General features: G+C 40.6%; 2 protein-coding genes across 2 annotated transcripts; both read right to left on the reverse strand.

Annotated features, from left to right (window-relative positions):
* Positions 1-3,620: 3,620 nt before the first annotated feature.
* Positions 3,621-10,579, reverse strand: LOC136449642 (probable ubiquitin-conjugating enzyme E2 23). Its single transcript, XM_066449752.1, has 8 exons — positions 10,375-10,579; positions 7,020-9,032; positions 6,665-6,799; positions 6,132-6,554; positions 5,038-5,107; positions 4,812-4,951; positions 4,354-4,665; positions 3,621-4,092 (listed from the first exon to the last, which is right to left on the reverse strand). Exons 2-8 carry the CDS (start codon positions 8,982-8,984, stop codon positions 3,823-3,825), a joined length of 3,315 nt encoding a protein of 1,104 aa, XP_066305849.1. The 5' UTR covers positions 8,985-9,032; positions 10,375-10,579; the 3' UTR covers positions 3,621-3,822.
* Positions 10,580-12,318: 1,739 nt separating this feature from the next.
* Positions 12,319-17,907, reverse strand: LOC136451715 (actin-interacting protein 1-2-like). Its single transcript, XM_066452397.1, has 6 exons — positions 17,443-17,907; positions 16,636-16,797; positions 15,704-15,890; positions 14,809-15,234; positions 13,557-13,964; positions 12,319-12,984 (listed from the first exon to the last, which is right to left on the reverse strand). Exons 1-6 carry the CDS (start codon positions 17,832-17,834, stop codon positions 12,727-12,729), a joined length of 1,833 nt encoding a protein of 610 aa, XP_066308494.1. The 5' UTR covers positions 17,835-17,907; the 3' UTR covers positions 12,319-12,726.
* Between the last annotated feature and the right edge of the window lie 61 nt (positions 17,908-17,968).

The raw sequence follows: 17,968 nt of genomic DNA on the forward strand, positions 1-17,968 counted from the left end.
AAAAAGCGGTTGATGCTCATGTTGATACTAATTTATTGTGAGAGAAAAACAATATTATTTTACTGAAAAGGTACGGCTGATAAGTTCAAGCGAACAGGACCTTAGCTTCCTAGTTCATAATCATCAAGAACTCCACGTGCGTGTGTTCCTATTCATGTGGAGCTGGATCTCTACGCTGACTTATTACATATATAATGGCCATGCTGATTGGAAGGACGAAATGAAAATGAAATGAAATTAAAACTGCAGTATATTATTGGTAATCAGATGAGCAGATAGATGCAAACCAATGCTGATGAGATGGTGGTGGGACAAATGCTTGCTCGCGGCAGAACCTCGGCCTGTTCGTTGGTTGGTTTCTGGGCTGGTTTGGGCTGGCTGGTGCTGGTTTATTGTGAGAGAAAAACACTGTTGACTGGCTGGTTTAGGCTGGCTGAAACCAACAAGCGAACAGGCTGCCTAGCCAGAGAGAGGCCTGCAGCTGCCGAGTACGTACAATTGTAAGTTGGTTAATTTTGGCTGACATGCTTGAACCAAGCTAAGCTACGGGCGCCCTATATAAATAGGCAACCATGAGGCCACACACACCCAAATTCCCAATTACGAGGAGCCATCGATCCAGGCCCGGCCAGTATTTTATTTCGTTGTGATTATTAGTACATGGATCGCGTGGCTGTGTAAGCAATTCGAGGGAACTCTACACCTGATCGTAAATTATTATGGCTAATTGGTTTAATATGAGAGAAAAATATTATTCTGATTAAAAATTTACGATCATTTATAATCAAGCGAATAGGCCGTAGTCTGCAACCTCGCTCGCCTGGTACTTGCTTTAGGCTCACTGTGCGTAGCAGACTAGCAGTAGCAATAATCTGCTATATGCAGGTACCGGTATGCATATATTTTAAAATTCAAACTTTGTTATCTTTAACTAACAAGTGGCCTAATTATATGCAACGTTTATACTACAAAAGTAGTTTTATTTAGATTTATATTTATAAATACTTTCTAATGATTAAACTTTTGTTTCTATAAATTATATATTATCAGATAAATTATATGTCAAGATATATCTTTTAAGAGCACGTCAAGTCAAATCATGCCTTACATTTTGAGACGACCATGCCATTAGCAAGATGAACGCCTCACCTCTTTATTAAGCAATAATTAGATATTGCTAACTTAAATGAGATAGTGATATTAGCTGCTAGCCGCAGTTCCATGCTTCATTGAGCCTAATTTAAATAGATCAACCTGTTGATGGGAAAGGGCAGGCCGGCTTTGCGTGGTACCTCTGCCGTCAAAAGCGTGTGGCGCGTCGTTGCTTTGCTTGTGTTGTGTAAGAAAGGTTCATTCTTGTTTTTTTTTTTTTTTTGCGACTAAGAAAGGTTCATTCAGGGAATGGGCTACCGACTCTAATATAGTCTAATTAGGAAAGATTTGTGCCAATACACCAATCATGCTAAAAGATTTATAAAAAGAAACTAAGAAAAAAACGATGTTATCTTGCTGGTCGGGATCTCCAAACCCTTTTTTTCAAATAAAAACACATACATTTAACGTCCCAAAAAATAATATAATTCTAATATAATACCGAGTCAATCCATTTTAAGCTTGATCAAGTTTATACAAAGAAATATCAATATATTTATGATATCAAATAAGTGTCATTATAGTCATCATGAGATATATTTTTTCCAATGCTTACTAAAACGCTAGACAGTAAATAGTCGGACACTTATCATCTAGTGTTTATTCGGGCCGCACAGTCAATTAAACGAGATAAACAGACAGCTTGTTGCCGACTAGTGTTTAAATGGCGAGACAATTTTTACAGTATATCCATCTTATATTATAAATATTGGTAGTATTTTTTATAAATTTATCGAACTTTAGACAATTTGACAAGAGATAGAGTCAGAATTGCATCCTTTTCCTGATGAATGTAGTATATAATAATATGTGAGTTCTATCGATGAAGATGCAGATTTTACTGCATGCTAGCGAAACTAATTTCGGGTTTAGAATAGTACTCCCTCCGTTCAAAAAAGAATGCAATTCTAAAATATTGCTACGTCAAGCAATTTAAAGTTTGACTAAATTTATATGAAAAGATACTAATGGCTCTGTTCGTTTCGCTGAAATTTGACTTATGCTGATGCTTACGTTGATTTGTTAGTGCTGCAAAACAGGCCGAATATACTTAATAAGTATTATTAGATTTGTCATGAAATATATTTTTATATACCTAGGTCATAGATGTTTAAAAAAATTCTATAAACTTAGGCGCCTTTTAGGACATGTTGTAAATGGACAAATGGTTAATCAGATTTGGTGTATTTCGGTAAATGAGGTAGGGGCTTTTGCTTGCAAGTGGGTTTGCATGCCAATACATTTGTATCCCTACATGTAAAAATGTAAAGGCAACTTCGACTGATGGTTTCTTCTAAAGCGATGTTCTTGGTGTGAAACCAAGCGCGACCCAAATCTCGGAGTCGTTGCAGTCACGCATGCCCGAGGTCAAGCTACGGATTCGCGCTGCATCCCGATCTTCTCTTCTCCACGAAGTCAGCCTTCCAAATCCAGGGTGTGGCACTGGCAGCGTGCAATATGACGCCATTGCCACTAAAAAATAGGCAGCAAGTGCTGCATGGTGCACGACGCCAACGTAGTTTGCCTGGCAATCCGATCGTCGCCGAACTCGTACGTTTCGAGTCTGCGATTCATCTTGCTCTTTCAAACAAGAACACTACTCTTCGCCCTTCGTTTAAGCTTGTTTGGCTGATAAGTCATGACTGAGAGCTGTTGGCTGATTTAATGTGAGAAAAAAATATTATTCATTAACTGAAAAAAGTACAATTTATAAAACAAACAAACCCAAACTAACCTGACGCTTATCGACGGGAGTAGCGAGCCTGATTATTGCTACGAAGGTAAGCGTCCCACTGGCAGCACAGGGTGTACTTCTTGGACTAGAATAGGATTGGGTACCATGCCAAGATCACAGGACTTGTCAAACAGATAACCATACACGTTTGATTTTTTTTTTTTTACAACAACCATACACGTTTGATTGTTCACCAAGATTCCAAGAACAAGCAACCAAGTCAGGCCATGTTTAGTTTATCCCCAACTCCCAACTTTGACACTATGCAAAAAGAAATTCCCCGTCACATTAAACTTGCGGTACATGCATGGAGTACTAAATGTTGATGAAATCAAAAACTAATTGCACAGTTTGGTTGTACTTTGCGAGACAAACGTTTTGAGCCTAATTAGTCAACGATTGGACAATTATTACTAAATACAAACGAAATGCTACCGTGCGCGCTACAGTGTCAAGAAATCCGGCGACGCCAAATTGGTGGCCAACTAAACATGGCCTGATCAAGAATCAGCAGTCCTTCACAAGGATTAAGTTAACAACGGGAAAGTGAATACGACAAATCACTGAATTGCCAGGTAATTTTCTCCCACAGGTGTTTGTTCGTCAAACCAACAACACCCGTAACGACGTAAATAGATGGATCTCACATCTCTGTTCCAGGAATTTCTTGGCCTGGTTCCAGTATTGCTGCCAACGATACCCTGGTATTTAAACACCCTGCAAGTTTAACAAAAACACCAACTGTACAGGGTAGCTCAGTTCCATGTATATCGAATAAATCATATGGAGCCATATTTTCCAAATGTTTGACTGAAACAACAAACTATGAATGTACATTTATAGGAAAACAGCCTGGTGATGGAGTCACCATCTTTCTGATGAACCAAGAAAACAGAGAAACAAAAACAAAAGTCCAAGTACAAGTCACTCGATGATCAGCTTTCTCTAACTGTTTCTGTTTTCCCAAGGTGCTCGTATTGGTCGCAGTCGGCTCCAGTGTCCTTCAGGGCTGTAATCAGCCGTGGTAAAATCTTTGCTAGTGCAAGCTTGAAGCCAACGGAGCTCGAGTGCTCCTTGCTTCTGTCGGTGGGGCATGCGTCGTCAGTGAGAGTGCCAACAACATTTCCTTGCAAATAGGCCTCACAAGCTTTAAGGATGTAGTGACCACGCTTGCAGAAGTGGCTCTTCACAAAATCCTCAAAATGCTGCGGTGTCATGCATTAAACAATTAGAAAATAAAGAGGTATTGAATAGTTATCTTAAACTAATCAAATTCTTTATTGGACCATATGAAGAGAAAATGACCACTAGATGCTTAAAAATTGGGATTTTCAAGATTTTATTGCATGCTCATCAATTCGGTGACAGAAAGGTAAAACATGGTTCAGGTAACAGATTAGGAACGCACAGGCAAACTGGATTAACTGGGTAAGTGCAATATGATTCTCAAGGGTAAGTTCAATTACCAAAGGAGGCCGTCTCAATATATACAGCATAGATTTCACACTCAGCAGGTATGTATTCTCATTATACGGCACTGCATTCTTCTCCCCTTCAGCAGTACCAACTTGCTTCTCATACCCAGCCTCATTAAAATACGGTTTTTCATTGAGAACCAATCCCTGAAGTGAAACTAGTACTTGGAGAATACTTGATGATGATTTATCCCACACTTCATTCCCTCTGCCAGTCCAAGTATTTAAGAGACTTAAGCAAACCTTCCCGTCCACATACAGGTTTGGATTTACACGCAAACCACCAGAATGATAGTATGCTGACTGCAGATTCAACAATGGATGCCAGGATGAGAAAAATGCAGCAATGTCAGCAGAGTTCCGCTAAATGTATTTATTTACAGTTTAAATATACAGCAGTTATGAAAACCAAAGACAGCATAGATGAAAGATGTAGTTGTTGCAATTACCGGAGGAACTTCTGGATACTCAGGTGGAAGGTGGAAATCAAAGAAGAACAGGCCATCTTGGTAGGGTGTTCCACTTGCTCCAACAATCACAGCTCTCAAGAGATCCATGCGATCCTCAAATACCCTGACATAAATATAGTCTACAAATGCAGTGAAAGGAACATCAGCAAATCATAATGCGGTTGTCCTTGGTTGTTTTTAGTGTTTGTATTGAGTAATAGCAGACCTGGTAGGTTCTTCTCAAGTATGCTCCATTCCTGCTGTACCTTTTTGACCCACTTTCTTCCACCCGTACCCTGCCAGAACATTGTTTACCTATATGTAAGCAAGAAACCTCATACAGAAACATATTTGACTCCAGCAGTGAAATGCCAACAAAATATTCCCTCTAGCGACAAACAATTGCCATTTTGGAGATCAAAACAGTTGTCAAAATGCAAGGTTCCCTACTAACTTTTGTTCTGATATGTTAGAAGATACAGCAAAATTAGTCAATTACTATGTTTCAGGACAAGTTTACTCGCATTTTCAAATCTAAATAGATATGGATCGCTGAATTTTATATACCTCAACTAAATGCAACCAGAGAAGTCAACTACCATGACCAAAGGGAGTACTCCCTCCATCCCATAACATATATACTTGTAAGTTTGTCCTAAGTGAAACCATGTTGCATTTGACCCAATTTATAGGAGAAAATAACATTTGGGACACCAAAATAGTATTATCATTACATCAGCTATGAAATACAAATTTTAAGAATGTATTTGGTGTCACAGATTTTTACTTATTCCCTGTCCTGAATCATAAGGTACCCAAGCATTAAAAATTTGTCGCAAATTACAGGGATTCTAGGTGAAGTAACCTCCTAACTCAGTTTAAAAAGGAAGCACTCACATGCATACCTACCATTAATGTTTATACCAACCCAAATAGCTAATCATAATCCCTCTCCACAATTAAGGAAAGTTACATGCGTAATATGTCCTAGAAGTCCTACACTGTATTTCAGGACGGAGGGAGTAGGACAAACCCAGAACTAACTATATTTTGGACAGAGATAGTATTTAACAATGGAAGCAGACTACAGATGAATTGCTTTCATAATCAGCTAAAAAGGAAGAGTACTACAAATAAATAATACTCCCCTCTGTTCCAAATTGTAAGTCATTCTGGCTTTTCTAGATATACATAGCTTTTGCTACCTACCTAGATATATATTGTGTCCAGATACATAGTAAAGGCTATGTATCTGGAAAAGCCAGAGCAACTTGCAATACAGAAGAGAGTAACATAAAAAACAGTAATGTGAGAATTCACCTGGGCGGTGTTTTCAAGGTAGTGGTGGTCCGGAGGACATTGCAGAACATCAAAGTGTTTGAAACATTCTGGATCTACAGGATTATCAGCCATGACCACGTCTACAGACTTCTCGACAGAAGAATCATTTTCTGTGACTGCAGCATGCTCTGGCAATTCCACATGATTCTCATTAATTTTATCAATGTCATCACCAGTTTCTGAAGCCTCATTAGACCGGTGAGACTCAACTTCATCCATAGCATCTGAGTTTGATGATCCATCTAAATGCCTTCTACCTCGAGCAAAGAGATCACTCGCCAGTCGGGTCACAAACCCAAAAGCAACTGAAAGGGGACCAGTTGCAACAGAACTTCCATCCTGGGAGCTGAATGAACCATTTTCCCTTTCAATGCTATTCTCAGGTACGTTTTGCGAATCATCCTGAAAGAGGATATGAATCGATAATATAAAGAACAAAAGGAAACTAAAATGTGTTTCGGAGATATATCTGAGAATAATTAATGATTATGTCAGACAGCAGTCGAGAATACCTTTGCAGAATCATCAAGTACATCCATTTCGTTGTCATTAAAAGTCTCCCAGCTAGCTCCATCAGAGGCTGTTCCATCATCTAGTGAGGCACCATCATCTTCACGACCAACAACATATATTTCATGAGGCCCAACCTGAAACAGCAGGAGATCATTAAAACAAATATAGGTTACGCATGAAGCTGCAGAATAGTCAAGTGAGGGTCAGGTCAGGAGGTAAAAGGAAATGATTAAGCTAAACAAGCCTGAATATATTTGACAAAGCAAAAGGATTCAGCTAACCATTTTTGACAGAATAAACTCCTAATGCTAGTTCACATAAATAATAGTGTTTAGCGCATTAGCTGTGAAATACCTTTGAAATTGATCCATCACCCCAAATGACTTCAATCTCACCATCTTGAAAGCCAACTATATTTCCAGCCCATGAGAGACTTGTAAACTGTGAGCAGGATTCCTTCTGTGAAAGCTGTTCGTCCGCACTAGTATCAGGGGGTGCATCATTTGAAGCAGCAAATCCTTCGGAGGAATCTACCGTCTTATCCAGTTCCATTTGGTCCTTGTTATTGGTTGATTCAATTACAGGTGAGACAGGCGGCAAGCGGACGACAATATCTCCATAGCAATAATCATAATCCGGATGGCCATCCAGTTCATATGCACTCACAACTTCATTATACCCGATCTCCATTGGCTCCTCTAGACGTAGCGAAGGCTTAAACCATGATACAGTTACTGTTCGGTCCTTAGCATTAACACGTCTAACAAGACCCACACGCCTTGGTTCAGAAGAATCATCATCATTTGTGACCTTGTCCACAACATACTGCTCCGGGAAGAAATCATGGTCATTTGGACTGTGGATAGGGATCAACGATGTTGCGGCTACTCCACATTCCTTTGTTCCGTCCTGCCAGACTACATCAACTTTGGTACAAGTATTTGCAATGAGTAGAGCTCGCTCAAAGCTGTCGTCTCTTTTTTTTGTTCTTTTGTCTTTTTTTAGAAACACTTTCCTAAACTTTTTTCTGGATGTTGCATTGTCCTGTGGACCCAACTTTGGGGTGCTTGATACACTAGTTCCTGTTTCTGATTCTTTGGCTATGCATGAATTATCTCCATCCGACATACTCAATCCATCTGCAGTAGAATCAACATCTGTCTGCCTGTGACCTGCATCTGTACCAGTAATTTGATCTTGTTCAGTCTGAACATCAGCTTGAGATTCTGGAATATCAGACAATGGAGCTGAGCTTTGTGAGCATGTACATATCTGCCTTGTATGCTTATCAGAATTAATCACGGTATCATTAGTACATGAAGTGTATCGGTGAGGAAGACACCAGTCAGTTAATTGCCAGTTTGCATGTGAGAAACAAGACAGAAGAGTAAGGTCCTTTGGGTTCTGCTCCTCTGGAGGAACAGGTTGTTGATCTGTAGCAAAGTGTGCAGATGCCATCCAATAGACTATAACAGCAGCACTTTCCACTTTTGTGACAGTACCTTCAAGACGACTTGCTCTCCACAATCCATTAAGCCACCTGGATGTTTTGAAAACAGATGATGACACTGCCTTCACACGCTGTCCTGGATAAAAAGGACAGGCTGTATCTGGATGAATTGGGCCAAATGCTGGCTTTAAGCGCATAGGATCTGCCCTATTAACTTTACAGACAGAGCCATCATCAAACAACACATTAACATTATCTAGCACTTCATCAACTCGACCAAGCCATAGCCCAGAGACGACATAATCACCCACATTGAATTCCCTGATTCGTCTCAAATACTTGGAAGATACACCCTTTATCGTATCGTCATTGGCACCTTGCAAATCAACCACAAGATTGACATCCAAAACAAGCCCCATCTGACCAGTTGGATCTGAGGCAGAGGCAACTAAATCTCCATGAAGGAAACTTCTATCAACAACAACTACCTCATCAATGTCTTCTGTCTTTTCACTACCATCTATCCATAACACTCGAACTTTGTCATCAGGCAAAGTACTCTGGCTTTCAACTTCAGCTCCATTACTAGCATTATCACCATCAGCACCACCATTTTCAGCTCCGCGAGCAGATTTATCTTTATGTTCCTCAGTATTAATATCATCATCAGTGATGCTACCTTCAGAATCATATTCCCCAGCTACCTCCAAAACTAATCCACGGACATCCTCCTTGGACTTCAAACTCACAACATCTTCTCTGTAAACAAAAACATCTCGTGCTTCTTCAGGTTCACTAGCATCCATGGACTTCTCATTTTCCTGATTATGCTCAGCATTATTTACTGAATCATTTGGTCGACTTTCCATGCTTGGAATCAAAGTAGATTCCGAACAATCAAGTAGCCCTCTATTCAACTGAAACACATACAACATGTTTAAGATAAGAAACATGAGGCTAAGCATGAAACTTGAGAGAAAAACAAATTTAAAAATCTTAACATATGCAAACATTTCCCCATGATTACTGCTATTGAATTCCACAAAAGCATGCAGATCACCACTTGTTTTACTGCTAGAATTTTTAAAGTAAGCCAATCACTCGTACCTAGTAGTTTCCTAACAAACAATATACTTTTCCTTAACACAAGGAACAAGCATGACAAGTGGAATGTACATGCAATGCAGGGTCCTAGCTCCAGCAATGCATTTCCATTAAAGTATCATGCGAGTGCAGTAAATACTTGCTGTAAAGTAGAATGATATGTTGCTTTACTTGAATATTAAATAATCCTAAATCCATAATCATCAAGAAGCCACAGAAAACTATAATTCAGTTATCTGTATATATATTGCATTTTATTTTGTGAACACGTATTTTGCACAATCTTTTTATATGCCTAAAAACTACAAGGAGCTCAAGAACTATATCCCTTGTGATAGTTTCATCAGTAAATAATGATGAAAATGTAAACATGGGAGTAACTTAATTCATGAAGACAAAATAGCAGTAACAGTTATGGAATTAGAATGGGATAGGCTACTCTTGATTCAGAAATTGAATTTCAATGCATTAACCGTGTAAACAACCTTGTCTGATCATAAACAAGAATTGACATGCTAGTGACCATTATTGCAACCACTCATGGAAAACAATCACAAGAAACGGATATGAGTTGAAGACTTCTATAAAGTTTTGAGAGGGGGAGGGGGAGGGGGGGAACCACACATGATGCTTATAATTGAAGAATAGGCAATTATAAGCAAAATAAAAGCAAGAACTGCGACAAGCAACCTAACAGGCTGAAGTGAGCATGGTAATCTAACATGGCTGTTGTTCTCGCTAATCCAAATCCAAATCAAACAAACGATTCCCAAAAGAGGCGTGCCATTGACCTTGTTCTATGTACTAGGAGACTTTGCAAGCAACCGAATATGTGCCAGAGTAAAGAGTCTGCAAGCAACCACCCATCTAGTTCTCGACGAAACCCCAATCCAACCAAGCTAAACCAACAGCCGGCCCACAGTCCCATTGCCCACCCTGCATCCGGCCATCCGGCCGCACTCGCCGGAACCGAATCGAGACACGGGTAAAAGCCTCATCGGCCAGCGGATACCCTACGATTGCCAATCCACGAACTATCGCGCCAAGATCAGGGGCGGCGCGGCCCTGGGAGCGCCGGCAAACCACGCAAGTCGAAAGCGATCGATAGGGAGGGGATATGAGTGGGAAGTCATCTGGTGATGAGGGCGGACTGACCTCTGACTATCGGAGCGCCGGGGATCGACGGCTGCGAGATCAGCGGCGGCGAGACGGCGAGGCCGCGCGCGTGCCCTAGGTGAGGGTAGATGAGACGAGGCGGTGGACAAAAGAGGAGGCGGAGGCGAGCAGCGCAGGAGACGAAAAAAATAAAAAAGAAAGAGACGGGGGAAAAGGGGAAAAGCGGAACAGGACTTGCTCCTACAGGAGGAGACACAAACGGGGGGAGAAGGGTCTCGAGTTCTGGTCCGTTTGTGGCCCGGTTCGGCCCTGGTGGATCGTGATCGTCGTGGACTCGTGGGGGTAGACGGTTTAGCTGCCTGAGATGAGAAGTGGGGTTATGCACTTATGCTGTTTTTTTTTTTTGAAGAATCTGGTTATGCTGGCTTGCACGGTAGCACATAACTTTTACTTTTTTATTTTTATTTTTTTCGCACCATCACCCCTATGAACACACGTATGCAAACTCTACCACTATGAGCACCTCCAAAGGACCGAGCCGGCTAGTGCTGTTAAATCCTTGAATAGATCCAGAAAAATGCGAGCACCCGAGCCGAGTCGAGGACTTGAATCCGGATGGACAGGTTCCACCACAAGGAGCCTAACCAGCTGATCTATGAGCAGTTCGCAAATTTAACTTTTTTATATTATACTCATTTGCTCAAATCTTGTTTTTCTTTGTACTTTGCATATATACAGTATACTCGCGGAATGGATACAAATACGATGATGATGGTATGAAAATCTGTATAGTTCTACAGCCCGCACGGCTTCTCCGTTTGTGCCAAACAGGGTTCAACAAAACGGCTTCACCAATAAGCCCCTTAAATTTGCTCTCACAAATATTTTAAGGTGTGATGGAGCCAAAAATAGTGACTTCACCTCATCCTGGTGGACCCTACGCGGGGTTTTACGAGAGCATGTTTAAAGTGTTATATATATGAAGTTGTTTTGACAAATGGTTTATTAAACGGTTCCAGCTCCACCGATGGAGTTGTTCATAGAGTTTAGCAAAAAAAAATTATTTCACTAGTGAAATGGAACCGTGTCAAAAGAGGCTAATATATTATCTTTAACAATAAATTGAAGACGTTTTTCTATACACGATGCACGAAAACTAAGATTTTGTTTGCTTCACTTAAAAAAGACAGAAGACAGTAAAATGAAGAGAAAGATGTTTTCTTCCCACGCATGCAGTTCAAATCTCTAATGCTATTCCTATTCGTGATGTTTCTCAACTTAGATCTTTCACGGCCATTTTCATTACTGCCCCCATTTCAAATTATAACACGTTTTGATTTTATATATATATATTTTTCGTTATACACTTAAGTATACACTGTGTCTACATACAAGCTCAGCTGCGGCTGCGGTGTTTTCAGTCTTATGCTACAGTGTTTACCAGTGGATGAAAAGCAGCTGCATCCCCCCCCCCCCCCCAAAAAAAAAAACAGCTGCAGCTTCAATGTGTCTGCAAAGCCAAAAACGTCTAATTTGGAACGGAAGAGTATATATAACATAAGGTAAGAAAAGAATGAGATAGGCCCAATAGTCTCCGCGGTTTACGTTTGAAAATACCAGACACTGTCACTTCATCAGTCATCAATGGCATCGGATAAATTATGGGATGGAATTGGCATAGGTCCCAATCCAGCTCTTGTTCTTGCCCTGTGATGGGGGAGAACTCTATGCCCTATGAAACCAAAATACCGATGCTTAACATTCAAAAAAATACCGATGCTTTCCTATATTCTCACACAAGCTTCAGCGTCAAAATATAATCCTAAGCAAAAGAGAGAAAAATAAACATCAAGAAAGTTATTCTATTCCAATTCCAAACTGCAAGTCATGTATTACTTCTTGCCTTGGTATCATTCGAAAGAACACATGGTTGCAAATTACAGGCAGCAGCTAGAGGCATCTGTAGAAGGCATATGGATTACTTATGGGTATGATACAGGTAGGTGCAAGGTGCAGAGGAAGTAGAAGTAGATGAAAGCACAATCAACATTCGTGAAAACTTGCACCAAAGCGAAGTCAATTATTAACAACTATTTCAGGGACCTGGGGGAGAAAAGCAACAACAGTATCCCTATATTCTCATATCTCCTAACAAAATCAGATGCAGGGATACACTTACAATTACAAATGAGTCTTTCTTACTGAAAAAAAACAAGCGAAAATAACACAACTCAAAAAGAATTGTAAAGGAAATTTAGAGCACAAATCGCAGAGAAGGCAACAACGATGCTATGGCCTGTGAGTAACAGCCACAACAAAACACAGAAAAAAAAAAGTTTATTCCAATGAACAGCAAAGACATTCTCAATGCACACCAGAATAATGAGTAACCTATTGCTGTACCACCTTCCAAACACGAATGCAAGCGTCCTCGCCTGCAGTCACCAGAGTATCATTCTCCAGGAAGGTTAAACCATGAACTCCACCAAGATGGGCTCCCTTGATAGTGACGCGACTCGCTGCTGGCTTGTCTATCTGGTAGACAATTGCACAGGTGTCCAGTGAGCCAGTGGCAACCAATCGACTGTCAGGTGACCAAGCCAGGGAGTTTATCCTAGCTGTGTGGTACAACATGTTCTTCAGCTTGACCTGTTGAAGAAAAAAATATTATGATTACTGCAACCCAAAATATTGAGTGGAAAATAAGTCAGTCGAGCACATGAATTTTATGTAAAGAGGTAAAGGACATTGCTCAACTGAAACACACCGAATGAAGTTTAGAGAAAGAAAATCATACAAGGGGCACCTAACCTTCAACTCTCCTTAGATTAAGGGAAATATATTTTCAGCAATGTAATTTGCAACAGACCTTGCATTAAATGGTTTTATTTTACCATCAAACTAATGAAGATTACAGGGGTATGAAATGATTATGAATAAAAAGTATTTAGTAATCAAGAGACAGTTTTAATACTTTTGATGTGACATGGCAGGGAAAGGCAAGGTGTATTGAATCAATTTGCTGCATTAACCACAAGAAATATCAACAAAAACTCCAGCAAACTATAAACTGGTGGAGACAAAATAGCAAAAGTGGCAAGTGTGCGTTACCTGACATGTTTAAGGGGAAACAATTCATAAGTAGTAACAACAAAAACTTGACAGTCCAATATTCATCATTTTACAACTGAAAAAAAGAACTAATTGAAAACTGACAGTACCTCTCTACTTGCCCGATCCCACACAACAGCTTCCCTGTTGGAATCAGCAGAAGCAAACATACAAACATCTGGCGAATAATGTATGCAAGTGATAGCGCCCCGGTGCTTCTCAAGCAGAGCTTCTTCTGTAAGCGTATCGCCACTGATGGAATAGATTCGCAGTTTCCCATCTTGAGCACCCACAACAGCTTCCGTGCCATCAGGAGATACCGAAGATGAAGTGATGGTATAGTTAACTTTGGTTGTAGAAATGACTTTCGAGTTGTGCAGTAATACAATGCCAGAATCAGTAGTGATCAGTGCAAATTCAGGTTTCTGAATTGCAAGGTTCAAAGCATTTGGCTGACCGCCTACATCAACTGACTCAGCATCTCCACACTGGTCTCCATTAAGAGGAATTCTGAAGACCTGAATTCAAGGAGAAACTATAAGTTATCATAATAACTGAGCCTAACCAAACTTCAGCACATGAAAAAGAATATCCATCAATCAAAAAATTTGAATTCAGTATTTGATTTCATCAGTATTATGAGATTATAAAAAGAAACGATTCATTTCATAATTACTGACATTTCAGGATTTACAAATCAATTGCCAGACATCGAGTTAATCCTCTAATCATGTCTTTGGAAAAAAAAATGAACTTTATAAATATTGTCCTAAAGAATGATGGAGCCTGTGGCCCTTTCAAGCTATCATGTTTAACCATAGAAACTTCATCTGGCAATTCACAAATAGATAAGCTTACAGTCAGTGTTCAATGTTGAGATTTGTATATATTATCCTCTTACAGAATCACTCAAAGAAAGCAGACGCCTGGTCTATACGGGCAGATGTGAGACATAGGTTCGGCAAGGAGGAATAGATCAAAGAAAGCAGCTCAAAAGCTCCAAAGGGAGGGTGAGTTAACTAATCTATCTAGCTGTTCTTGAATCAAGTGCCCGATCAACCGACCATATCATACGAGTTAAAACTCAAAATGCTAAAGCATCATTATTTTAATACATAGCATATACACAATTATTGCCCCCTTGGGAACCTATAATACCAGCAAGAGAAAGCAGTCAAGATAGTCTAAACCCTTGACCCTTCAAATTAGCAGGGAATTTAAAATAACCACATTTTTTGTACCAGCCCAAAGGAACAAGTCTAATCTCATAAATCAAAACAAGCCCTAGATAAAGATTTCTGTTTATCTTTAATAGATATGGATGAATACTAGTCATATGAGCAACCTTTTGATTTTTCTTACCTTATTATCATAACCTGAGGTAACAAGCTCTTCTTCTACTGCAGCAAAGCATTTTATTTGAGTGTTGTTTTTGCGTGTCAATCTGCCACCAAATCCAACACCCTGTATCCACCTCATGATGACACCATCATAGCTAGTAGATAGTATAGTTCTTGGGCTACTTTTAGGAAAGAAGACCAAAGAACTAACAGTCTTCAAATGTCCTGCAAATGTAACTGGTTCTTGGTCTGGGTTGCTTGCAGAGAACACATTAAATGTCCCACCAAGAGAGACTGTCACGAGATGGTCATTCTGCCAGAGACAACCAACAAGCATATCATCCACACCTCCTATACCAGGGCAAGCCAAAGTTCGATTCAATTTCCCACTTGCATCTTCCATGATATCCCATACTTTCGCAGATTTATCAGCAGAAACTGTTAGAACCTAAAGGCACCGGTAAAATAAGAGAAAACCATTAGAAGCGAATAAACACTTGAAATCATATGATATTGCTTAGATAGGCACACATAGCCACATAGGTCATGAGCACCAAACATCCATTGAAAGGAACTAAAATGCTTAAGTGTGATGCTACAAAAAAGTACATTTGAAGGAAAAAGATAAGAGGTTCATAAAAAAATGAGAACATGCATATCCTAGATACAGGCTAGATCATTATGTGATCTTGGCTGAAATCAAATACCTTGTTGACTGTGCAGTATCCTTCTAGGTGGACCATGTCACCATGTTATACGTTTTATCAAGCATATTTTCTGAATTTGTGCGTTGTTCCTCAATCATGCCTAACAAATAATTCTACATCTAATCTAAGACAATCTAGGTACACTATAAACAGGACATTTAGTACTATGACATGAGAACTAAAAACAGAGAACAATTAATATCAAATTACCTTTTTACTGTCAGGACTCCAGCTAACAGCATATATGCTCCCTGTATGACCGCCTTCAGTGGAAAGCTCTCCTATCTTTTCTCCAGTTTTGCCATCATATATCAAACCCTTCTTATCAGAACTCACAGTGATAAACTTACTACCATCGGGAGCATAACGGATACAGTTAACAAAATTTGAGTGATCCCTGAAATGCAAAGTGAATTGAAAAATGTGAAATATGTATAAATACATAATGAATGACAACTGAAAGAAGTGCTTGCAAAGTGTGCAAAGCATGTAAATCAATAGGAACATTCTACTTTGAATGCATGGAGCAGGTGCAGGACAGAGCATCTATGTACTTGAGTCACTCCAATGTGTGTCAGCTTCAGTTTGCCATACTGGAGCATAGAATCAGTATACAGGAACAAGCCTACAGCTATTGAAAAACCTTAATTATGCAAGAAACAACTGCAATTTCTGCATAGGTCAAGAAGTAAACTAAAAAAGGAAACAACATCGCTATAGGTGTTGAAAACATATCCTGCAGTAACCAAAATTTGTGTCAGACTCCGATTGTCTTTTCTGTCAAGTGTTAAGCTATATATAAGTAAAGTAAACACCACATATTGTTATGGAAAACTAAAGAAAAAATAAAAAGAAAAGGTAAAGTATATTAGGATAGGTTTGAGTATAACTGGATAAGAAAATGCAAGACAGGATAAATTCTGATAGGTGACACCCCTTGTTAACATGACTACATCACTGATACAGGGGTAAATGAAGGTTTACATTCACACACTTGTAATGAATGTAGTATAGTAATCCACATCAGATGTGTATATCTGGCCCATTGGCAAAAGGTAAGCAAGATCGTAACAAAACAATTATGGCAGGAGAGCTAGCTATACACTGTTAGGTAGGTCTAGAAATCAGCAATGACTACTGACCTTATGGAATGCTTGAATTTGAATGGTGGTCCTTCATAAAAGTTAGCCAGAAAATCTTCACCACATGTCACAATGCGAAATGGACGTGTTGGCTTGAAGTCACAGCTCAGAACCCTCTTTGAGTGCCCATCAAACTCACCAACTGTGCTGCCAGAGTCCCACCTACATAATGCAAAGAACTTAAACAAATATATGAAGAAGTGAAAACACAAAAAAAAATAGGGTAATCATTATGGTCCACGCCTGTTCCTATGAGGTATGATTTTTCTTCAATTATGTATTACTTATTATTATATGAACTCAATGACAACCAAATAATCAACATTAAATCAAACAACAGTACATGTATAGTCTAACCTAATGCAAATTGACGGTGATGCTTAATCTGAAATAAGAACAGATGGAAGTTTCAAGGACCGCGGCTGAGATAACTGGACCAGGCGTTAGATTTCCAGTGCGTGGGGCTGAGATGCGTGACTGGAGCAGGGGTTGTCCTGAAGGGCACCAACCAAATCATCCTGATTTCAACAAATACTTCATCCAATTCATAGAAGCCTGAACAATCCATGTATGTGGGGACAAGTGCTATCCCGTCATCCCTCGAACGGCCATAGGCCAGATCACCAGTCAACGGCTAATCCCAGTTCGAATAATCGAATCATATCATTTTCTGTGCTCTCTCCCGAATCCCGATCACGGCCATCCCACAAAAGGGCGGCACCATTGGCTTTCCCCTAACCTCCGAATCCTTCAAATGAGATCGAGATGGAAGGGAGAGAGAGAAGAGCGTGTAAAGTTTGTACTCACACGAATGCGCGGACGAAGGACTTGCCCTTGCCGTCCCCGGAGACGACGATGCGTAGGCCGTCGGGGGACCAGCGGAGGTCGTCGACGCGTCCCGAGAGGGGCCGAAACTCGGCCTTGAGCGCGCGGTCGCCGTAGCGGCCCCAGACGCGGACGCAGCCGGAGGCGTCGGCGGAGGCGACCCACTCGCCGTTGGGGGAGAAGCGGGCGACGGTGGTGGGGTAAGCGTGGTCGGGGTAGGCCCAAGCGTCGAGGGGCGCATCGAGGCGGCGGATGATGACGCTGCGGCCCGTGCAGTAGGCGATCGTGTCCGTCTTGGGGTCCCCGGCCAGGAGGATCCCACGGCCGCGCTCCGTCGCCGGCGAGCACGCGTACGTCTCCACCAGCTGCGCCATTTTTGTTTCTCCTTGCGTCGCGTGATCTGAGGCCGCGAGAGGGAAGGGAGTGGTGGAGGCCGAGGTGACAATCGGTGTGTACGAACTAATGCGTTCCGTAACAATTTCTCTCTGCTGTTTGACAGGCGGGACCC

Source organism: Miscanthus floridulus, chromosome 5 (assembly GCF_019320115.1).
Source record: "Miscanthus floridulus cultivar M001 chromosome 5, ASM1932011v1, whole genome shotgun sequence".
Lineage (NCBI taxonomy): Eukaryota > Viridiplantae > Streptophyta > Magnoliopsida > Poales > Poaceae > Miscanthus > Miscanthus floridulus.

Coding starts and splice junctions, on each gene's coding strand:
- LOC136451715 (XM_066452397.1), bottom strand. CDS start 17,834: ATGGCGCAGCTGGTGGAGACGTACGCGTGCTCGCCGGCGACGGAGCGC. Junction 16,798..17,442: donor TCCTTCGTCCGCGCATTCGT/GTGAGTACAAAC, acceptor TGCATTATGTAG/GTGGGACTCTGGCAGCACAG. Junction 13,965..14,808: donor CCTCAGGTTATGATAATAAG/GTAAGAAAAATC, acceptor CCTTGAATTCAG/GTCTTCAGAATTCCTCTTAA.
- LOC136449642 (XM_066449752.1), bottom strand. CDS start 8,984: ATGGAAAGTCGACCAAATGATTCAGTAAATAATGCTGAGCATAATCAG. Junction 6,800..7,019: donor GTGATGGATCAATTTCAAAG/GTATTTCACAGC, acceptor CTGCTGTTTCAG/GTTGGGCCTCATGAAATATA. Junction 4,093..4,353: donor TATTGAGACGGCCTCCTTTG/GTAATTGAACTT, acceptor ATGACACCGCAG/CATTTTGAGGATTTTGTGAA.